The sequence below is a fragment of the Erpetoichthys calabaricus genome, assembly GCF_900747795.2.
Source record: "Erpetoichthys calabaricus chromosome 1 unlocalized genomic scaffold, fErpCal1.3 SUPER_1_unloc_27, whole genome shotgun sequence".
Taxonomy (NCBI): domain Eukaryota; kingdom Metazoa; phylum Chordata; class Cladistia; order Polypteriformes; family Polypteridae; genus Erpetoichthys; species Erpetoichthys calabaricus.
In genome coordinates, this window is record NW_026261593.1 from 1,357,885 (window position 1) to 1,382,993 (window position 25,109).

General features: G+C 41.7%; 1 protein-coding gene across 2 annotated transcripts in view; it reads left to right on the forward strand.

The window, feature by feature from the left end:
• LOC114642003 (zinc finger protein OZF) overlaps nt 1-25,109 on the forward strand; it is a 1,360,360-nt gene that overhangs the window by 946,467 nt on the left and 388,784 nt on the right. The window contains exons 4-5 of one of the 2 annotated variants that reach the window (XM_051921845.1): nt 1,002-1,399; nt 1,568-1,735. In XM_051921845.1, coding sequence (XP_051777805.1) covers nt 1,002-1,399; nt 1,568-1,735 — 566 coding nt within the window. The remainder of the gene's footprint in view (nt 1-1,001; nt 1,400-1,567; nt 1,736-25,109) is intronic. The other variant, XM_051921846.1, reaches the window with a different exon arrangement.

The window sequence follows — 25,109 nt, forward strand, 5'->3', positions numbered from 1 at the left end:
AAAAGTTCGCCAAACTTTTGCCTCGGTTCACAACCACACACTCGGTATATGAACAAGCCAGTTTCCCTTTCGGTTTGTACATGTTCAGTCTCTCCCTGTGCAGCGAGCAAGAGAGAGAGCGCGACACACACACACACACACACATACACACACACACACACACAGGCAGCGTGAGAGAGAGAGCTGGACACATAAGATAGGAAGGCAGTTAAAGAATGCACTGGGCTTGATTTTGTTTTCACTTCTGTTTCCAGCGATCGGTTCGTAGCGTGCATTGTTGCAATGTTACTTTTCTTGGTGGTTTATTAAATTACAGATTTTTTCTAATGTTAATTTTTTCCCTGTGCTTAAAACTCATTAAAAAAAGTGTTTTTAGCCAGCGGTTCGTAGCGCTATAGCGCAAACTATTGCAGTGTTAGTTTTCTCTGTTGTTCAAGGTTTTCTCAGTGTTTTTCAATGTTTTTACATTTAGTTTACTGTTACGCTGTGCATTCTATGGTTTAATTAACTATATTTGTGCTTAAAATCTTAAACATATATATATATATATATTTACATACAGTTCGTACGGTCTGAAACGGATTAATTGTATTTACATACAATCCTATGGGGGAAATTATGGCCGTGAACCAAGGTTCCACTGTATAATGTTATAATACTTCAAGAATATGATGACAAAATGATGATGCCATTCTGTAATGTAGTTAAAAAAATCAACAATAGTCTTGTTGATTGTGCCTATCACAATTGTGATCTATTTATTTTACTATTTTAACTTCTTGGCTCCTGTAATTGTGCTCATGTGATGAGTAGTTGAAATACAAATGAAAAAAATGAACAAGTTGAGTCTCTAATCACTTGCAACTTAAGTCAATGATTGGTTATGCTTATCAAAGTTTTTTAATAAATTACACCAATATTTATTTAGTGTTGTAAGATAATGTCAGTATGAAAGCGGTGGGTTTAAAACTAAAATGTATTATCTTTTAAACTTTATACAGGAATCAAACTTCACTGCTGTTCTGAATGTGGCAAACAGTTTTCAAAGAGAAGCCATCTTCAGACCCACCAAAGAATCCACACAGGAGAGAAGCCATATTGCTGTTCTGAATGTGGTAAAAACTTTTCACGGAGAAGTAGTCTTCAGAACCACCAAAGAACTCACACAGGGGAGAAGCCATATGACTGTTCTGAATGTGGTAAACAGTTTTCAGATAGAAGCAGCTTTCAACGCCACAAAATAATTCACACAGAGGAGAAGCGATATTGCTGTTCTGAATGTGGTAAACAGTTTTCAAAGAGAAGCTATCTTCAGGTCCACCAAAGAATTCACACAGGACAGAAGCCATATTGCTGTTCTGAATGTGGCAAACAGTTTTCAAAGAGAAACTATCTTCAGGTCCACCAAAGAATCCACACAGGGAAGAAGCCATATTGCTGTTCTGAATGTGGTAAACAGTTTTCAGAAAGTGGAAATCTTCAGCGCCACAAAATAATTCACACAGGAGAGAAGCCGTATTGCTGTTCTGAATGTGGTAAAAACTTTTCACGGAGTAGCAGTCTTCAGAGCCACCAAAGAACTCACACAGGGGAGAAGCCATATGACTGTTCTGAATGTGGTAAACAGTTTTCAGATAGAAGCAGCTTTCAACGCCACAAAATAATTCACAGAGAGGAGAAGCCATATTTCTGTTCTGAATGTGGTAAACAGTTTTCAAAGAGAAGCTATCTTCAGGTCCACCAAAGAGTTCACGCAGGAGAGAAGCCATATTGCTGTTCTGAATGTGGCAAACAGTTTTCAACGAGAAGCTATCTTCAGGTCCACCAAAGAATCCACACAGGGGAGAAGCCATATTGCTGTTCTGAATGTGGTAAAAACTTTTCACGGAGAAGCAGTCTTCTGAGCCACCAAAGAACTCACACAGGGGAGAAGCCATATGACTGTTCTGAATGTGGTAAACAGTTTTCAGATAGAAGCAATCTTAAGAGGCATCAATGCAAGAAATCCTGGAAAACAGAAGTATTAGCTCCTAGTGACTACTCAATCCTAAGAATGGAGAAGCAAGAAAGAAATAAAATACCATTAAATGCAGTCTGAGATATGACAAATGAAATGTGGACCGAAAAATAAAAATGGAAGGAGTGCCTGTTGTTCTAGGATGAATAGGACTGATAAAGAAAAACGTTCAGGCCCGTCTTAACAAATTACAATAACTCCTTATGACCTGCAAAAAGAATCATTGTTAGGAACAATGCAGGTTCTAAACTGAGTCCTTGTGGGAAACTTATGAGAGTGAGAAGTTAAGCAGTTCAATGAGATTGTCCTGACTAAAGAGTGAAGTTCATTCCTGTTTTGATAGTAAGCACACCAAGAACATTTGGAGGAATTAAACCTGAGAGAAGCTGAATTGCTGTTCTGAATGTGGTAAACAATTCTGGCACAGAAATCCTCTTCTGATGCACATTAAAATTCACACAGGAGAGAAGCCATATGGGTGTTCTGAATGTGGCAAACAGTTTTCATGGAGAAACAACCTTTTGGATACAACATCTACGTTTATTTATATAGCACATTTTCATATAAACAATATACCTCAAACTGCTTTATAAGATGAAATAAGAAGGAAGTTAATATAAAACAAACAAAATTAGGCAATAATATACAGTATAACAAAGAAAAAGGTAATGTTGAATGGCCAAGTGGACAGAATAAAAGCAAAAAAAAAAAAAAAAACTCCAGTTAGGCCGAAGAGAAGAAAATCTGCAGGGGATCCAAGGCCAAAACACTGCCTGGCCGCCACTGGGCATTCTAGCTAACATTGTACCTAAGTCAGTCCTCATGGTTTACATGCTTCACATGAAGATTTTGATGATGATGATGGCCATGTGGACACCTGGGACATCCGCCATTCGATCCATAAACATGAGGCAGTGTGGTATGTTGATCAGGAGGTGGTGGAGCACATCATCACCACAGAAGAAGTGGAGAAGACAGCAGAGAATAGTACAGATTAGTATGGAACTGCACATCCCAGAGGAAAATGATAATCCAGTGTCCATATAGACTGATAGGGATACAACTGAAATGTAGCTATGAAAAAGCCATTTTAAAATAATGTGTTTTTATCATTATGTTTAATGTTCTGCAGTATTAGCCTGGTGAATTTCTCTTGGTAAAGTATTTTAAATTTTAGGAGTGTAAGAGCAAAAGGCCACTTCACCAGTTCTTTTCAGATTGGATCTTGAAATTATAAGCAGACCTTCATTTGAAGATCTGAGGTTCTGACTGGGAGTGTAAGGGGACAGACATTTTAAAAATTAGGACTGGGTGAGATTATTTACGGCTGTGTAAACCATTACAGTCGATCTCCTACTTACAAACAGGTTCCATTCCAGCAGTCTGTTTGTAAGTCCATTTTGTTCATAGATCCAGCACGTATTGGCATCTGTTGGTAAATGTTTTAGTTTCGGACAGCTCTTGATTTGGACATATAAACAATGTTTTTGGTAGTTTTTAATGCGCTTTGAGCAAATTGTATTGTACGTGTAGTCAATCCTACTAGAAATAAATGCATGAATTAATTTCTCAGAATCCTCCTTATTTAGAAAACGCCTTAATATCCAAACATTTTTAAGATGGAAGAAACATGACTTAGACAAGTTTGAGATGTGCGCTTTAAATGACATACTGGAGTCAAAAATAACGCCTAGATTGTGGGCTGATTCAGTTAAATGAATGGAGATTCCAACTGAGTTAAATGATGACAAGATATTGTTGTGATCAGCATCATTCCGTCCAATAATTAACATCTCTGTTTTATCTGCGTTTAATTCACCAATCCACTCATTTAATTCACTAACACAACTAATTAAAGACATCAGAGAACCTTCATTTGGTTTTGATGAAAGGTATAACTGGGTGTCATCTGCATAAGAGTGAAAATTAACGTGATGTTTCCTAATGAGAGATCCCAGTGGAAACATTAAAAGTGAAAACAGTAAAGGTCTGAGCCGTGCAGGACACCATATCTCACTTCTGTGTATAATGATGGAGTCCTGTCAGCACATTTCTGTACGTGTTGGAATCGATTTGATGAATAAGAACTAAACCAAGCGAGCACACTGCCTGTGAGCCCAACATCATTTTCTAGCCTGTGCAGTGAAATAGAATGGTCGATGGTGTCAAAGAGTGTGCTTAAGTCTAACAGAATTCCAGTGGAGTTTCCTTCATCAGAGGATATCAGAATGTCATTTACAACGTGCATTAGTGCCGTTTCTGTACCCGCATTAAAACTCACAAAGGGGAGAAGCCAAATGACTGCTGTAAATGTTATTCTGATTAACAGACGAATTGTGCTGAAAAGAAACAAAGGACCATCTCTCTCTCCCCACCAAAACCACATGAGGTCCCACTCACCGTCTGCTGGTCCATCAATGAACAGACCTTCTGCCTCTGATAGAGAAATCCTCTCAACTGTTCCTCGAGCTTTAATAAGAGCCGATGACAAACACAGAAACAGAGAGGACGTCACTCACAGAGACACTTTCTGTACTCAGAGACTCACTGAAGCCAAATGAGCCTCCGGCATCGGCACATCCAGAATGACGTGAACTCTGTGGATCTTCACAAAAGTGACTACAGCTCTTCACAGCACTTCATCAGGTAGTTGTAGAGGCCATCTGTCAGCTCCTCATCTTCTACTGTATAGAGGTCATTACCTGGTGACCTTTAGGATCTTCATCATTTTTAAACCATTTGGATGACACCTTTGAGATACAACAGCCTGTTGGACAAGAAAGTACAAGAGTTTGGTGCTCTAAAGTCATCATAGCTCTCTGCTACTAGATGTTGTTATCTGAACTAAGTTACCAGCAAGTTACCATCTGCTCCATGGCTCTTTATGATGAACTCCAACAGTTTTTCATGTTGAGTTCTCCTGGAGGCCCTGCTGATCTCTGCAGCCCCTTGTTCTCGAGTCCGCTGCCCCCCTGCAGCCACACAGCCAGCGTGGACACACAAATAAAACATCAAACTGTCACATCAAGTGTTTGTCTTATGCTGGCTGTCGGGTGTTGGTCTGAACACTCCTGTTTCCTCAGAGAAGTGGACACATTGGAATGGAGTTCAAACTGTGAGGATTCCTCTGTGGTTCACTACACAAACTCCTGCTGGAGGAGATCTCAATAGTTTTTAGAATAAATCAAGAACTTCAGAGTATTACGAATACACCGATCTGGACACTGGCTGAAGTAATATGCAAGGCACAGAAAAGCTTTGTAGATACTTTTATTCTAATCATAAAATAACCAATCTAACACACTCCATGTGACAAGTGGTCCTTGACAAAGCCGATGACAATCCTTCATGTCACGTTCAACTTTAAGGTCTTTGCTCAAGTCGATCCGAGTATTAACTACGATGGTAGCCTAAGTTTTACATGAACACCTTGGGGTGGCTGTATCTGTGTATTCATCAAGGAGTTCACTGCTGCCATGTTCTTCTTGGTCCTGACTTTTAGACATTAAAATATTGATGTTATCCAGTAAAGGTTCACCTGTACGTACTGAAACACACACTGGTGTATTTAAAGTTACACTATTTGACCTCATTTGAACACTCAAGTATTTAAAATTACAAGTTGGTTTAAACTGACTGTGTCCCCTATTTAGATGTGAGGTGTCACCTTAGATTGTCCAAACATCCCAAAAGGAGCAGCTCCACAAGCAGGCTACCTGCACCAGCAGTCAGTAATGGTGCCCTCAGAACAAGTACCAGCGACTGTAAGGAATTCTGAAAAGGCACCGGTCATCTGGCACCCGCTAAACAGAGCAGAGGAGCTGGCACAGGAAATTATAAGAAAAAGAGTTTACATAAAAAAGGTAATAGTAAATGTTTACCAGCCATACAAGCAGCTCTTCACGTTCTAATGGCTGGCATGTCATCCTAAGATAAAGAGGATATCTACAGTGCCCTCCACTCTTATTGGCACCCCTTGTAAAAATTAGTGAGAAGGGTTAGAGAAAAATCACAGTTTACTGAAGAGCCGTCATCTTGAACTAAAACAATGAGAAACATCTGAGTTTTAATTCAAAGAAAAACAAAACCTTCATCAAGAAATCATCCATCCATTTTCCAACCCGCTGAATCCGAACACAGGGTCACGGGGGTCTGCTGGAGCCAATCCCAGCCAACACAGGGCACAAGGCAGGAAACAATCCTGGGCAGGGTGCCAACCCACCGCAGGACACACACAAACACACCAAGCACACACTAGGGCCAGTTTAGAATTGCCAATCCACCTAACCTGCATGTCTTTGGACTGTGGGAGGAAACCGGAGCGCCCGGAGGAAACCCACGCAGACACGGGGAGAACATGCAAACTCCACGCAGGGAGGACCCGGGAAGCAAACCCAGGTCTCCCAACTGCGAGGCAGCAGCGCTACCCACTGCGCCACCGTGCCACCCATCAAGAAATCAATATTTTTTAAATATTTTTTCTAATCCTTCTTACTAATTTTTATAAGGGTGCCAATAATAATGGAGGGCACGTTAAAAGAATACCACAGTTAAAAGTATGACACTCATGAAGAAAAAAATATCAGCATCTTTAAAAGACTGAGAGCAGTAAAATCAAAGGGTCCCTCCTGGTCAGATAAAGAGCAGACTGAGAGAGGAGAAGAGATAAAGTACTGAACTCCTACACGATCTAAACACAAATGTAAAGTTACATAAAGCCTACAGTTCATAATCAAATACCATCAACGTGTCTGTTCCACAGTCTACTGAACCAGCAGGGATGTCCTAGGAAAAGAAGGAAAGAAAAATAAAAAGACACGTGAAAGTCAAACACTACAAGTGAATTACAAAATTTTAACAGATGGGTGTTTACCTGATTTTTCATTAACATCCAATTTCCAGAAGATATTCTTGTACCAAGCTGACTGAAAGGAAAAATCTAAATGTCACTTGTAATTAAATTGAAAGGCTGTGCACATCGCGACTGTCAGTCTGAGTCACATACAAGTTAGTGGCGCACTGCACATTGCAGGAAAGTCTTTAACAGTTTAGAAATGGCAGGCATCATCTGCACAAAACTAACATGAAATTCTATTAACATTGAAGGTACAAAAACATGACAGATTACTAGGGATTACAAATAAGACACATTACTCCAAGAGCTCAAACATAAACAACTAAACTGAAAAGATAAAAAAGGTAACCTGGTGCACCACTGCAGTCAATCTGAACTTCATCCAAAGCCTGCTTTACCACAGAAGGACTAATGAAGCGTTTCCAAGATTCTTGTAAAAGTTTATTTTGTCTTCCATGCACAGTCAAGAAGTTCTCAGGAAACTCGCCTTCTGGAATTTGAAGAGTTGCTGGTACAACTGATTGCCGGTCCATTTCAAGCACTGAATTTAAATCAATTACTACAGCGAAAATAATTATTAATACAAACGTAAAGGTTCACGGTACAAACATAACAATACAACACGAAGTTATTAAAAAATATGCGGTAAACTGTGCAGATTTCAAACATTTTCATTTCGAAGCACACTTACTTCCACTGTCAAAAATACAAGCAATTAGTTTTGTCACTACTTCTTCTTCTTTTGTCTAATGTGGAGTTTTATCGCTGCTGCTTCTTTTTTGTCTCCTTTCGTTTACTGGAGTTTCATCGCTTGCTACAACGGCAGGTTATTTAAGAGGAAACTCTACAAGGCGAAACATAATAAGTGACGGAGATTTTTGTGGAGAAGAATAAACGCATGGACTTCATTTACAAATAAAGGTAAGACCATAAATGGTTTTCAATTTTATAAAAAATGGGATCAGACTAAGAAAAAAAACTCCCATATTTAAAAACTAAATTTTGACCTTAAATAAAATATTCTTTTGTTTTTCTTGTTATCCTTTTGTTGAACAGTCGATTAAAATTGATTAAAGCAACGGAATTAAAAGCTTTTAAAAACAACTAAATATTTCAATTTAGGTCAAAATTGAAATCCCTTTTTTTCTACACCACTCTATACTTTCATTTGTATTGAATGAGTATGAATTGTGGAGGGTGAGGATCAAATGTGCTCTCTCCTGTCGCTCTAAATGTAAATGCTGATGAGATATGAAACGTAACCAGTAGTCAACGTGCACGCTGGCTGCCTGTCGAATAGTGAATAAGCTGCTCTTTTGGGTTCATATATTTGTACAATCTGACGGACTCTAAAGGAGTCAGTGCCTCACCAGCCATGAACCTCACCGCACGTCACTGATCAGGAGGACAATCACGGAATGCGAATGACCAGGAGCAGCGCTAAGTGTCCGGACTTATAAAACATTAAAAATGGGCTTTCGGAGAACACACCAAACACGTCTATGATGCTCTCTGGCGACTGGCACCCCTAGGACTGCCCAGTCCTCTCTTTTTCTCAAGTTACTCAACGTGTTCATGTCACAAGTACATACCTCTCCGCTTGTTAAACGTTGTCTTCCACCTGACAGACCAGCGCGACTCTGATTAACATTCAGTCCCTCATTTAAGAAATCACAGTCTGATTTGAACTGCACATGCGCACCAATGTCATGCCGCTACGCCCCAAACTGTAGTGCGCATGTGCACACATTTCCTGGTCACAGACAGAGACGTCCTTTGTATTGTGAGAGAGAAGCACTTCGATCAGACAGCAGCGTTGCACACGGGACAAAAATATTATTGAGTTATTCATTTAAGGCTCGCTGATATTTTGGTCAGTCCTTTATAAACTTATTTGAATGTCTCCTAAACGTTCTTAGTTTTCAAACTAAACTATTAAGAGAGTGAGAAGTTGGAAGCACCACACAACGAACCGCCTGGATTGGGACCCGAGTGTAGCGGGTGACACCTCAGCACCACACTGGACTCTGTGTGAGGTTTTATATGGTGACTGGAGAGCCAATCCTGACACCAACCCCCAAGTTTTCCCTTCAAGTTGGAGGACCTGCTTGCAGGGCTGGATGCAGATTAACGTCACACCCAAGATGAAGCAATTGTAGGTTAAGGGCGCTGCTCAATGGTCCAAAAGGGTAGAGTCACTACTGGCATTTAAGGGATTCAAAGGGTTTATTAAAAAATGTTTACCCCGTTGTAAAATGAACCATCATGTAATGTCATGAAACAAATATATCGCGTATTATGAAATGGGTAACTTTTGAACATTAAAACATTTTAAAGAGAACAGGCCATTCCTACTAACAAAGCTCGCCAATCTTATCCACTTAATTCCTCCAAGATAACATCAAGTCAAGTTCTGAAGTTCCATAAAGTCCTACTGTCCACCACACTGTTGGTCCCCCATTCCAGGTGTTTGCGGTTCTTTGCATGAAGAAAGACGTCCTAATATTTCTGCAAAATTTACCCTTATCAAGTTTCCAAGTGTGTCCCTGTGATCTTGATTAACATTTTAAAGTCACAGTCCTGATCCACAGGACTAATTCCCTTCATAATTTTAAATATTTCAGTCATGTCTCCCCTTGATCTCCATTTGCTTAAACTGTAAAGGCTCAGCTCTTTTAATCTTTCCTCATAACTCAACCCCTGGAATGAGCCTAGTCTCTCTTCTCTGGACCTTCTCTAGTGCTACTTTGTCTTTTTTGTAGAGCAGAGACCACAACTGCACACAGGACTCCAGATGAGGCCTCACCAGTGTGTTATAAAGCCTGAGCAGATCCTCCTTGGACTTGTACTCCACACATCAAGGCGCTATATAACATGACATCCTGTTAGCCTTCTTAATGGCTTCTGAACACGGTCACTTTCAATTTTCAAATCTTCCATTGTGTATTAAATTCTCACATTTTTACTACCTACATGTAATTCTTTACATTTACTTACATTTAGTTTCATCTGCCACAAATCTGTCCATGCCTGTATGCTGTCCAAGTCCTTATGTGATGATTCCACAAATTCGAGATTATCGGTCAATTCACCGAGCATGGTATCATCTGCACCAGCAGCTTGTTACTGTCAAAGCGGAGATGGGTACCCTTAGCCCAAAGAAGGCACTCGGAGTCTCAGGACAGGCAGCAGAATCAAGTTTATAGTGCAATGCACATACAGACTCAGAGTCAGGTGAACGGAGTGCTCAGCAATGGCGCCATCTTACTTTTATTACAGTCCTTATCAAGAGCGTACCTCACTTAGCTCATTTGTCCCCTCATCTGACTCCCACCATTCCACTGTCTTGTCCTGCCTCTGATTGGCTCCACCAATATTTCCCAGCCTAATGAGTGTAGCACTCTGTTCTGTCCATCATGCCCACTTGACAGACCCTCTCCCCACCTTACACCCGTCCAGTACCTGCCACCATTATTTCCAGTCCTCAGCTCACATTCACCACATAGAAATGTCTGACCTTGACTTATGAATTATTTGTAGTTTCCAGCCTTCTAAGAAAAAATAAAAAATATACAGTCACAGGCCTTTTTGTGATTTAACCCTTACTATACTAACGTGGACTAGGACACAATGCTTATTTTCATATATGCTCATGATTCTCTTTGAATATATGCAAATCAGCAACTTTAAGAATATACTTTTCTAGATTTTCCCTCTTTTTGAGGCCCAATAATTTTTATAACCAGAAGGTGAAAAGAGGGAACCAGCTCTCAGTCTTCTTTGGCCTTAAACCCGAGACCACTGTCAGTCTTCACAACCTCTGGTTCACCGTTAACCCCTCGTGGTGACACTGAGGCCAAACATCTCCCTCCTTTCATAGACTAGAGAGGAGTAAAAGACCTCTTACTGGCCAAATCAAAGGAGGTGCACAAGATGTGTCAGTAGTACAAGTATACAGTAGGACAAATATAAGTAGAAGTCACACAACGTAACAATAACACAATGGATTACAGGTAATCTAAAAATCAATATAAGACAGTTTAGAGCAGCAGCAGCAGATGATTACAGAATCCAGTGTCCTTCACAGTCTTGTGCAGATGTCCTCCAGTGTGTAATTGTGTGAAATATTGCTATGACCCAGGAACTTTGTGCACCATAGAGGGTCCTTTTCCTGGGGAGCGGTTACCAGCACTTCACCCAGGAAGCCTTTAGTTTGCCATCTCCTTACCCAAAATGTCATCGAGGAGAAAATCATCATTTGAAGCTACAGATGCTTGTGGTTCAATAACTTGGATATTCATCTGTTTGACAGCAGATCTGGAAATAAGTGATCTGAAAACTGGCAACAGGCAGCAAAACACAAATACAAGACATCCAAGTATAATCAAGAGAATAATGTCTGCTTTTGTTAATAATGCTTTAATGTGCCCAGGTTGAAATGGAATTAATACCAAAATTTGAAATCCCTTCCTGCATTTTCTTTAATTTCTGTCCTAACAGCTTTACGCTTGGCCATAACTTGTGTAAAAGATCCATCAGGTGCTGTGTTATTAGGTATAAAAGTGCAACACTCCTCTCCTAACATATGGCGCACTCCTCCTTCTTCTGCCCACAGCCAGTCTAACACCTGCCTATTCTGCCATGTCATGTGACTGGTACCATCCAATTGCTCTCCTAATGCTGATAAGGTGGATTCAGTACAGTTGATAAATCTCTGCTGATTATAATACAGATAATTAATCCACGCTGTGTGTCTATTAGGCGTAATCCACCCAAATACAGACTCAAGTCCTGATTGAATTTCATCCCTTGCTTTAAACTCATTTAGAAGGCCTCTAGGTTGTCTTATTGTATCTAAGTGAACATTCGGCTCAGGCTCATATGCTCTCGTCACTCGCCTGTCTTGGGGATACCTAACTGTAACCTCCTGGATGGCCATCACCATTGTGCACCTCCCTGACCAGTCATGTGGGAGAACATCTAGTAATCCATATTATGAACCACATAACCACCATCTGTCTGCCTAAGGTCTGTCCTGCACATTTACTGCTCTCATGACTAAGGAGGCACACGTCAAGTTCCACGTTTTGGTGCAGTTTCCTCCAAATCTCCACACTGGTACCAGACCCTTCCTAGTAAAGCACCTGAACTCCAACTGAGTTATCTTGGTGTGGGAGGGTGGTCTTCACTTTGTGGTTTGCCAAATACCAGAACATTTACAATCTAGACATGTTAATCCTTCCCTAGAGAAGTCTGACCACCCTTTCAGTAAGATACATCAATAAGGACAATATGTCTCTTTTTCTCTCAGACACTGCTGGCACATATTTGTAGAAAATGAAAATGGGACTACGACTATCGCTGGTTTTACTTTCACACAACCAACATTCCTCTCTTGCTATCTCCTCAGTTGTCTACATAGCCCATTTATAGCAGTCATGTTTCTGGACACACTCTCAGTGCCATTCTCATTTTCCTGTTCAGTTACACTACTTCTCTTGATTCTAGTCCCATAATCATTATCACTTTCCAGTCCAGCTGCCATTTCAGTCTTATTGTCCAGTTGCCAGTTGCTGCTCTCAAATGTCCCATTGAAATTCTGAGAAGGTAATGGTGGGATGTCCTTCTCCTGGACTTGCTGGGTCACCATCATTCCTGGCAGTATCATCAGGGTCATGAGTGCAGTTGCAAGGTACAGCGCCATCACACGAGCTACTTGTCTCATCACTATTAGGTATAGGTTGTCATTGGAGTGACCCTTCAGATGATTTATTGAGAATTTTGATTAAGGGTCAATATGCTTTATTATTCATTTTAGTGCTCTTAGCTATGAAGAGCCGAGGCCTGGAGCAGCTTTACAAGGACACCATTAATTTTGTCACAGAGGCCTCTTGCCTGCTTGTCCTTCTCACTTGCCTTGTTTTGAGTTTCTGAGAGTCGAGCTGTGAGCCGAGGTCATCATGATCTCCGAGGAATAAGCAGGCAGATTTTGTTTTGAGAATGCAGGAGCTGAGCTTCTTACTGATAGAAGACGAAACAAACTGCGTGCAGGGCCTTTGTCTGTGTGAGTACAGGGCAGGCTCTCAAGATATCACATAGAATAGATACGCACTTATCTGACATGTAGATTTATTAGAGCACATCAACAGATTAGGCAATAAAATTAAAATCCAATGTATTATGATGTTAGTTAGTTTGAGCACATAGGGGATTAAGAGTTGATTGTTGAAAGTTAGGGACATTTTCATGAACATGTGCTGTGATGTAAGCAGTAGCTTGGCCTCTGTCAGACCACCGGGCAGCGGCGTGCCATGACTTAAGAGCGCTGCTGTCTGTATTCATGGGCTTTTATATTAGCACACACGTATATGTTTTACAGTAGCATTTAAATTCATATGGCAATGTTTCTTTATAAAGCTTAGTGATAATAATAATAAGATATAGTAGCACATATGAGTGAGCTTAAAGAATCAATTGTTAAAGGCTTGTGTTTTTCCTTCTTTCAAGTATGAAGCTCCGTGTCAAGGTCTCTGCAGCTTGGTCTTCATCAGTGAAGCTGTGCGCTGCCATTCACTGGCACAGTCACCTATTATGTCAGCCTTACAGGACACCAGTGTAACAAGCAATCATTTACTGAATTATTTATTAAGCAGTCCAGTTTTCATATATGGGTCCTTCTGATCCCAACTTAATTGTTAATCATTGAATTGTTAAGAATTGATTAACAGAAAGGCCATCGATCTTTAACAGCACAGGATTAGGCCGTGAGAATGAAGGGAGGTGTAATCAGGTGATGCTCACCTCCGGGTGGCAAATCTGTCCTTCGAGCCAAAGTGGTTGTTATGAGAAGAAAGGCTGGGTAGGAGATTATTATGGGATGTCTATGTGGGCAAAGGTATTGTTATGAGATGGTCTGGAACACCAGGGGCCTCATGTATAACGCCGTGCGAAGAACTCACACTATAACATGGCGTAAGCACAAAAGCGGGATTGTGCGTACGCACAGAAAAATCCAGATGCAGGAATCTGTACGTACGCATACTTTCACGTTCTTTCACTATATAAATCCCGATTTGCGTGAAAAGTAACGCACGTGCACGCGCCTTCTGTCCCGCCCCAACTCCTCCCAGAATTACGCCTCTTTCAATATGCAAATCAATATAAATAGCCTTCTGTGAAAAGACAATGGGAAAAGCACGGGAGAAAATATAAGAATTTCAGCGAATACCAAGTGGAGGAAAAGGAAAAACGTACTATTTGTTGGTTTAAACAGTGGTGTAATCAACAAAAGGAAGTTGATCGAGTGACAGAGCGTCGGAAAAACTCGAAGGCTCAACTTCACAAACTCGCACAGTGCCCGAAATAAAAAAGAAATCACATATCAAAGTCGCCGTGAAAAGGCGAGTCGTAGCCCACCGTCTGAGTGTCATATGAAAGCTTATCAGGGTACAGAAAAAAAAAGGCACACAGTGGGAAAAAAGCACGAAATGTCAACTTTAATCTTGAAATTTCACGTAGTTTATTTTGCCATTAAAGTAGAACATCATAAACTTCATCTTAAAATCGTTTATTTTACTAGTTTCTCAAGTAGCATGTTAAATGCTTTGTTCTGTATTTGATCTTCTATGTGCTCTATGTGTGTGAATCACTACGTGCTTCCATTCTTTCTCATTCTCCGACACAGAATCCATTACATTCGTGATATTACAGCTCTCTGAATAATTAAAATACTGACATGTATACGTGATATCATTGTCATGATGATAGGAATGAAAGCATGTTATTAAACATGGGAACACGGTGGAGCAGTGATTTTGCATATCTCACGCAAGAGGCTTGCTGCGCCATGTGCGACCTTCAATGAAATAATTTATTACAGAAGTACTGTCTCTTTCAAACGTACTAACCTCCAATTCCTGTCCTTACTTTTCTTTCTCCAAATACCCAATCGCCACACAATCAGCTCTGTAATAGATGTTAAGCCATCTGTAAGCTTAGAACGCCGATTCTTCAAAACTTTTAAGGAACATTGAAATATCTTCGTAGTACATGTTTAATTATTCTATCCGTCTATCTTTCCAGTGTCGCTTCAGCGCAAGAATACAACGCAATGCAGGAACAATCCCTGAGCTAGCTAGCGCTGCGGCACCGTGTCCTCACATGTTTAATTATTAACAATACAGTTTATTTAAATGAAGTTAAAGTTTTAGCTGTATAATATAATCAACATATTTTGCTGCATTTCATCTTAAAAATGAATACCGTCATCATATGTAAATACGCGCTTTATAAAGTGGCGCAGGTTGTGCAATATTATAACTGTAGTGCAAGTTTACAGTGAGGTAATTGTACTTATAAGTAAACAGTTCTACAAGGAGCACTTGATGGACTGATTGAGTGCGTTTAGAGTTCTTGGGATGAAACCTTTTCTAAACCGCGAAGTCCGTACTGGGAAGTCTCTATAAAGCGTTTTGCTGTGGCTAAGGCAGCGTCTGCTTCATGCTGTATACCGATATTTCAGCTGCTGCTGTGACTCCCCACTCAGATACAGTGATATAAATACTCTGAGTGGTACAGCGAGAGTAATATGAAAAAAGATGATCTGCTGTGGCAACACCTAACGGGAGCAGCTGAAAGAAGAAGATGCAGTGAGAGTTACAACGCTAAAGCAGTTCTGGTATTTGGAATACTATGGCTATTCCCTGGACCATTATATTGCTACAGGTTAATTACAATCAGATGCATTACACTAATAAACAATATGCAGTTAGTTTCAGTGTATTTATAAAGCAGCGTCAAAAATGTGGATCTAAGAAAGAAAGGGTGACCACACAGGAACAGTAGCACTGCTTTGACGCTGGGTGCCGCCAGTCTGCAAAACCGAGTGGAGAAACTGCGTACGCCAAGGTATGAGGTACCGTGGAAATGTGCGTGGCTTTACGCCAAGTTTAGGTTTTATACATCGCGATTTGAGCGTGGAAAGGTTTGTACGCAACATTTCTGTGCGTACGCACCATTTATACATGAGGCCCCAGGTGATTGTTATGAGAAAAGGTGCTGAATGAGGTCATCATCATGAGAAACCCTGTACAGTAGATGATAGGAAACTAATGTAAGAGGGGGGCATTTTGTGAGAAGAACTGTAATATATTCTGGGCTCACTGAACACTCAGGGCTCACTTCATGAACTGAGATGACTTTATAAACTGTGCAATTGTTGTCTATGCTGTGCAATAAAGTCTAACATCTGACTGCCTTTCTGAAGACTCTGCTAGCTTTTTCTGAAGATTTCTCCACAACAGATTCTGTAGAACTTCCTCCTGGACTTGATTAGTCTTTGAGGGCTGATTTGTGTTGTTTGTTGTCAGGAACATCCTCAGCAACATCTTTCTATTCTTCAGAAGGAGAATCATGGTGGCTGACATGAGCGGCCCCTGGGACTGCAGTACAGTAGTTCAGATGATACCAGGTCGAGCTTCCCTTCACTTAGACAGCAGTTGGAGTTGCCCGTACAACTTCATATGGACCTTCTCATCTTGCCTCGTTCCATTTCCTTCAGAACACTCTCAGGAAAACTTAATCCCCAGACTTGATCACACTTATGGGCTCCTCAGCTGGCTCAGGCTCTCAAATCTTCACCTGCAAATAGAAAGTTTGATGGACAGCAGTTAAGTGCTTCATGTAATTTTTATTTTCTAATTACAGCTGTTCTAATGATGGCCCCTTATAAGCCTCCCTGTAAGCAGGCCTAGGCATCAGATGGCCAGTAATCACTTCATGTGCTGTTAGATGCGTTACTCTGTTAGTTTGTATGTGATAGCTCATTAAAGCAAGCAGCAGATCATCTAACCAGTTAATCTTCACTGTAGCACAAATCTTATTTATCTTTCCCTTCAATGTCCCATTTGCTCCACCATTCCTTGTGATTGTTGATGGTACCCACAGCCAAGTCTCAGTTTAACACCCAATGCCTGCTAGACGTGTTTCTCTGCTTTCTTAACAAATGCTGAGCCATTGTCTGAGCTTATTACTGATGGAATGCCAATCGTTGGTCTGACCTCCCTAGTTAAACATTTCACAACTGTAGCTGCTCCTTGATCTGGTTACCTCCATCCATCTGCTACACTTGTCTATTATTACAGCAGGTATCTCTGTTTTCACACCGTTCTTAGCATATCCACACAGTCCATTAGCAGGTGTCTAAATGGGCCCTCTGGTGTTGCTATCTGTCCTAATGGAGTAGTAATTCACTTTCTCACATTGTGTTTGGCACAAATAAGGCATTCTGACAAACATTTATCAAGAGTAGCTTTCAAATGAGGAGACCAACATCCTTGATGTTTAATTCTTTTAACACTTTCCCCCACTTCTCAATGTTCAACACCATGTGCATCTGTTATTAGAAGATTTAGCAACACGGAAGGAGCAACAATTAGGCCATCGCTAGAGCACCATAATTCTTGCTCGTCCTTCTTTGCACCTCTTTGATTCCTGTTCATACAGTCCTGCTCTCTCCTGCATGTCACTTATGTCTCTTTCAGTGACGCCAGGCTCAGTAATCACAAGTGGCGCTAATATAGGAATTGGTGTTTCAGAAGCTCATCTGGCTGCCTCATCTGCCATGTTATTCCCTTCACTCACAAGTTCATTGCCTTTCTGGTGTGCTTGACATTTGATCACCGCCAACTTAGCAGGCACCATCATAGCCCTGATCAGTTCTTCAATCTTCTGACAATGCTGTATAGGTGATCCATCGCTTTTCTTGAACCCCTTTGTGTTTCCAAGCGGCCCCTAAAGAGTGACGTACTCCATGGGCATAGGCTGAGTCTGTGAAGACTTTTACCATTTTATTCATCCCCAGCTTGTAAGCTTCAGTCTGTGCTTTAAGTTCAGCTAGTTGGGCAGAGCAGGGCTCTTTACAGCCTTGTGACACAAACACTTTAAATTGTCACTCTTTGTCCTTTCTACAATTCCAAATCCTCCATGGTTTCCTACCTGATCCCTATAACATGAGCCATCTATAAAACACGTGTGATCAGTGTTCTGTAGAGGCACAGACTCCAAGTCCAGACGTAGCCTGGTGATAACTAATGACTCTGCTATACGCTCATGAGGCTCACCTTCCACGGGTACAAACTCTGCCATGTTTAGTGTGTCACACCTTTGGATGACACATCAGGATACGTCAGCAACTGAAAAGCAGATATCAGTCTAGCTGGAGTCAAAGCAAATCTGCTCTGATTTATTAGTTCAAGAGTCTTGTGATGGGCGTAAATGATAACCCAGTGTTATAGTGGAGGCTTTATCACTGGCATATTGGACCTCTGCTAAACCCTGAAAGTAAGGTGGGTATCCTTGTGCCACACTGACCAGCTTAGAGCTGTAATATGCCACTGGCTGTCACTTCCTGGCCTTACATGTCTCTTACATCAACACAGCAGTGGCATAGTCTGAGTGGGCATTGCCCAGGTACAGCAGAAGAGGCCTGTCCTAGTTAGGTGAGGCCAATGCTGGCACTGACTGCATCTCCTGCTTAACAGAGTCAAACGCCACGTTAGCATCAATCGTCCATTCCAAGTGATTTCTCACATTGTGTAACCCTGCAGTTCTCATGATGTCTCTCTGTTTTCAAAGCATACTCTGGACTCCAGTCTGAGATAAAACCAGTCATCCCCAAGAACGTCACCATCTGTCCCACGGTCGTTGGCTTAGGTGCCTTGCTTATCCCTCCCAGTTGTGGTGGAGCTATTGCTTTACTGCCTTGTGTGATAATCCTTCCTAAATACTCAGCCTCAGGTTCACAGTACTGCAGTTTAGCCTTTGAGACTTTATGTCCCCCTTGTGTGAGTTTCTCAAGCACTTTTATTGAATCTGCATGGCTTTGTTCCAATGATGCCAAGCAAAGCAACAAATCATCCGCATACTGAATCAATGCACCATCCAGAATCAAGTCCTCCAGGTCAGTTTTAAGAACCTGATTAAAAACATGTGAGGAGTGTTTGAACCCCTGTGTCATCCTCATAAAAGTCTGTTACTTCTTCTTATACGTAAAAGCAAACAGCGGCTGGCAGGCCTCAGCCAGTGGAATGATGAAAAACGCTGAGCATAAATCAGTGAGTGAAGAGCGTTTTGTGCTCTCAGGAATGTCTGAGAGCGACGCGTGGGGTTAGGGATCTCTGCTGGCCAGTCCTGTACTCCCTCGTTCACCGCTCTTAGGTCATCTACTAACCTCCACTTTGATTTATCACCTTTCCAGACATGGAGCAGTCTCGTGTTACAAACGCTTTGTGTCTCTTTTAACACTCCTGCCTGTAAAGTCCTGTTATCGTGCTCTCTATGCCTTCATCTGCCTCAGCTTTAAGAGGGGCTTGCACCCAGGCTTCACCGTCACTTCCACTGGACTGGCTCAACTACTAGGCCCACATCCGTGTCATGTGCAGACCACAGCTCGGTCAGGACTGATCCTCCATGTCAAGCCTTAGCAGTTCTTGTTTTGTTTCATGCATTTCTAACTGTCGAGATGCTGGCAGTTCCACTACTTTGGGCACACCTTCCATGCTAGCGGTGTACTAAATTCTTATGTATTTATTATCCTCTGATTGATTAATCATTATGTTATCTGTCAGGCTCCATCATGCTCGCTCTGCGCTCTTCATCACAGGCCCTAAGTCTTTGCTCTCAAATCCCTCAGCTACTAGCAGAGTCACGTGTGGCACAGCAGAAGGGTTTCTGAACCATTTCTTAGTGAATTTGTTCTGATTTATCTGCTTAGCAGCTCCCTGTTTCCCGATTATCACATAGTGTGAGACAAGAAGGACATTCTGAGGAGCAGTTTCAGAGAGCCATCTCCACTCCAACTGGCCATCGCCTCCATTATCATAAATCATCGTGCAGTGAGGCTCCAGTTTAGGTTTCCTGGCCTCTGGTAATTTCATTACAATAAATGGTCCCCATTCTTACCAGAGATCAGCTCCAGCCTGACTGATGGAGTAAGGTGGCTTGTCCTCTGCCAAGTAAACTGTAGTCACAATGGTTTGCAATGTCATTTGTGTCTGACCAACATTTGGAACAATGCATCCTCGTCTGGGGTACACCAGATAGTCATATTTAACTTGCACAGCGCGTCTCTTCCCAGTACATTTACAGGTGAACAGTCAGACACCAGTACGGCAATTCTAGTTATTTTATCGTGTATGTGCAGACGCACTGAAGCCATCAGAGGAATTAATTGTGTTTGTCCTGAGAATCCTACCATCTTAACATGTTGACCAGACGTTAGAAGGTGCATCGCATCTCTCTTGTTGACACATGTAGAAGTGGCTCCAGTATCTACCATTACAGGAATGCCATTACTTTTAACTTCAATAGTTGTTACTGGCTCTGTGTCTGCACCCCCCGTTAACATCAGATATTGACCTTCCCAAGTAGGATTTTATGGCCCCCCCTAAAAGTCCTGATTAAATCCCAGCCAAGCATTGGTGGGCCCTGAAGCAGCCTGCTGCTGTCTCCAGTTTGGCTGACTGAAATTCTGCTGGGAATTAGACTGGTGATTTTGATTATACTGGGCTGACAGACTACCCTGTGCCCATGGGTTTACCTGCAGTTTCTCCTGTTATGTCCCAGAAGGCCACATCCCCAACAGACACCAGGTGGTCCTTGCAGTGGCTTAGAATTTCCACCCTCTTTGTACTTTTGCTGTCCCTAACCCTAACCAGACTGCTGGACATATTTATTAACAGGGGTTGGTGCCATTGGGAGCGTTCAGGCAGCTACAGGATGAGGGATTGGTGAGGGAGATACCACAGGCGCCATTACTGTGTGTTCTTCTGCTGCATTCATTTCTGGGGCACGGACCAGTGAAGCCTGTGTTTTCTTTTTGATTTTCTGTGTCAGCTCCCCCATATGGAGCATACATTGGAATAAGTATCAAAAGAGTCCGCATCATACATTACTGTTCCTATAACTGTAGCCAGATTTGATTTTCCCAGTAGGTGTTCCATTTGGCTGGTGTCCCCTATCTTCACCAACAGTGCTTTCATATCTCCTATGGCCAAAAGCTTACCATTTGTCTTTTCCTCTAAGGCCCTAAACCATCAATCACCGTGTATGTAGGAAGGTCAGACACCTGGCCCTCCAGGTCCTGCATTCCTCACGGCGTGTACTGAGCTCCAACTCCTTTAATTAATACTGGTAATTGAAATTTACTGACTCCCGGGATTTCTACACCATTTTAGTTTAAATTACCTCTACTCAAATTCCCAGCACTCCCCGCTGCGCTCTGCAGTTCACCTGTGTGAAGGTCCATGCCAAGTAACCCTCTCCATTCTGCACTTCTCTTTATTTCTTTCCCTAATTCCTCAGCACAAGTCACTCCTCCTGGGACCCCCAGCGTGGCGGCTGTTTATTTCTTAATTCCCTTTTAAACTCCTCTACAAATGGGTGTGTTAGCTGCAGCTTTTGACATTGTGGTCCTCTTTCCCTTTCCTTCCATCTTATCATATTTCTTATCAGACCGTCCTGCTGCTCACTGTTTTCATTCTCTCCCATTTCATCCCTTACTATACTCTCATCTTCTTCCTTCCAATCATCTGAGTCTTTTACTACTAACATTTCCTCCTCATCACTTATTTCAAGTTCACTCCATCTTTTAGGCTTTCTGCTCCTCATTGATTTATTTCTTTGCATTTTCTTTTTATGACAGGTGTTAGTGTCCTCCCTTCTTTTTTCTTGGTCCCTTCTAATCTTATTGTTGTTTCTTTTCTTCACATGGAAATTCACAGGGAGTTCCTATAATCTTACATCTTTCCTATAATATGCCCCTCTGTTAGCCCTCCTCACATTCTCTTAGTATCCCTCCAGTTTTCTGATAGCGGTCCAACATTTCGCTCATGTCTTTATAATCTGCCGCCCTCTGTGTGCTTCCCCCTATCATCTCCTCATAATCTGAATCCTCCTCTGTCTCTTTGTCTACCTCTGCTTTTTGACAATCGCTGTTCCCTTGCCAGTATCTGTCCTTTTTAAACTCTGCCTTTCTCCTCCGTTTGGGGGTCCTTTTCTGTTTTTCTCCCCATATTGTTTCCTCACTGCTAGTCTTTATCAGCAGTTCTGTGTCTGCTCTCTGCCATCCCTGTCTGTGTTTCCTGCTCCTCCTCTCACTCGTCAGCTTCACTCGTCCTGTAATGTTCACTTTCACTGTCATTAATGGACATTCTAATGCAGCATCTGCCGCCCCCCCCCCCCGCCTCCTCCCTGTCCTCCTCTAGCAGCTCTCTGATTTTATCAGCGCTGCTTCTCTCTTTGATGCTTCGCCCGACTACATTTACATCATCTCCAGTTCTGCCTTTCTTTACTTCTGCCTTTTTCTGCTCATGTCTTTTCATTTATAATTATGAACACGCTCTTGCATATCTTTACACACTGCCATGTTAAATGATCCCAATATAGAGTACTCAGCACCAAGACTTCTCGCTCTTTTATGTCACTTTTTATGTCAGGTCTATGTGTTTTATTTATGCTGAGGGATTTTTCATCCAAAGACCTCAACAGTCACCTGACCCTCCGCCATTGCTATTCCCTGCAATCTCAGATTCTATGTTACAAGCTTTAGCGTTGGATTTTTGCTGAAATCTGCATGTGTTTCTTAAATGAGAATTAATGTGAAGTCAGGCTTATGTACCACAGACATTGGATTCATTACGTCCATCCATTCATTCATTTCTCTAACCCACTTCATTCTTAGCAGGGTCACTGGGAAGCTGGAGTCCATCCCAGCAAGCATAAGCAAGAAAAATCCCTGGACAGGACTGTAGTCCATCAAAAGGTGGACACACACACACACACACACACGCACACACACACACACACACACACACACACACACACAGGCCCCCCCGCCTAACCTGCATGTGTTTGGGCTGTGGGAGTAAACTGGAGCACCAGGAGTAAACTTGACAAACTCCATACAAGGGGGAACTGGGATGAGCTCATTTCATTCCTGAAAAACATTTATGCAGCTAAACTTATGTTTCTGGACCAGATTAAGCCATAATCATGTGATCCATAATTCTTATGATATAATAATTCACTAATCCTCCTTTACGCTCACAGACCACATGACATCAAGCGGGCTGATCTCAGACGGCGGTCAGTCAGCCAACAGAGAGGAGGGCGGCACTTGAGAGAATGGCGCTCGGTTAATAACCTGTTACTGTTACTTAGTGTCAGACGAAAAAAATAAATAAAAATTAAAAAATCCTCATTTATTTTCAGAGGTTTAAGAATGATCTGGCAACACTTAGCATAAATGGGGAGAAAAAAGAAAGAGTCTGCAACTTTACATTTTTGGGAACGTATCTAATGGACGACTAAATACATCATTGATCAAGAAGGCACAGCAGCTGCTTTTGTTTTCTCAGAAAAATTTAAAATCTGATTTTCCTTTCAAGTCAGGTAATGTCCTCTTTTTGCACAATACGGTATTTTATTAGACGGGGTTTCCACGGATTTCACCGATGAACTGTCTGACACATTCACTCTCTCTGTGCTGTTCCTCCATTTCATCTCCCTTATCTTAGCTGCTGTGTCGCTCGCTCCTCTTTCCTCAGATATGCCGATCATCTTCACACACCGCCACCTGCACCTCTTGATCTGCTGGTATGATGGCTGCCATCCTCTGTTTCTCAGACATGAAGTCCGTGGCTGATCGGCTGTTCAACGCTCAGCACTTAAGGGCTTCTAAAGTTTGCGGATCAATGTATCCGGATTCGCGAGATCCGTTTGGAATCAAATGTTCTAATCCTCTGGTGTGAGATCTCCCTAATGCGCAAGATGGAGTCCGTTCAAAGATCCAAGATGATCTTATTTCTCTTTCTTGAACAGACCTCTCGTTTTAAGAATGAGTTTACTTCAAATGCGCCTCTGCATTGAGTGTTGCACTGTCCCATATCGCCCTGACGATGGCGCTGTTGTGCAAGAAATGAACTAAGTAAAGCCGGACTCCATCAGATTTTTAATGTTTTTAAAGTTTGTATCTGTATTTGTATTTTAAAAGTTGTCATCAATCAAATTTTCACGACAGACTCAATGCAGTTTCTTATTTAGAAACGTATTTCTTTTCAGAGTATGTATACGTGTCTTTGTCCCTGTTTCAGGCCCTTTAGACCCCCAGTGTTCTCAGGGTGCGCAGGTGAAGCCTCAGGCCCGGCAGTCTACAGCCTTTTAAAGTGACCCAATGGCTCATCTTTGGGATTCAGTTTTTAGAGGAGCCATCGTGATTGACATAAATCTCTTGTCTTAGTTCTTTGCGATATGATTTAGCTCCTTCAAGAAAAACTGGAAATGCATGAATATTCATTTGTGTGGTCTGCTCCAACTCTGACACACAGAGAGGTTTTAGGTAACCCACAAAAGCTGGGACACCTGTGCAAATTGCTTCAACCTGGAAGGCTCCCTTTACTTTAATTGCTGCAGAACATCTGTAGGTTATAATCTATTAGTTGATCCCAGACAAAGGCCCATTTGTAATAGCCTAATATTCCTTTTTTTTTTTTTGGTTTTGAATTAAAATGAAAAATGACATAGCCCAAATTAAAGAAACGGTAAAAAGTACAAATTTCTTAATCTGCACTTTTCCAGAAGGCAAAATAAGAGAAGAAATAAAAAGGAGAGTGGACTAAACAGGTAGAACAATTTAAGATGAAAATGACTCACCGATTGAGGAACTGGTTGGAACAAAAACCTGCAGCCACAGGAGGGCGCCAGAGCCACTGCTGCAGGGTGTTAGTGCGGGGACTCAGAACTGAGGAACACAGGAACAGCACTGAGAGGAAGGCTGCGGACGTGAACCTGCAAAGTCAAATTAGATTTTATTGTGCACAGATAAATAAACACAATCATAAAAATCCAAAAACGAGGCAAAGCAGAAATAGTGAATACAAGTGTTTTTAAGATTTCAATAACTTGGAAAAAACAGTATAATCTTTTTTCCAAAGGCTTTATAATCTACAGTTTTTCTACAACGTAACACGAAAAACAAGAACACTCCTAACAGGTTTAAAGAAAATTAAGCACCCGCAGCAAAGACTCTTCTTTATGTGAGTGACAGAGCAGGACGATCATCCAGCACTGGAAGTGACCGACCCTAAACTGAAGCCCTTCCCCCATTTGAATGGCTTAAATGCCCGCCTGATGGTGCACGCGCCTCAGTTTAAATCTTGGACAGTTGGGCGCGCGTGCCCA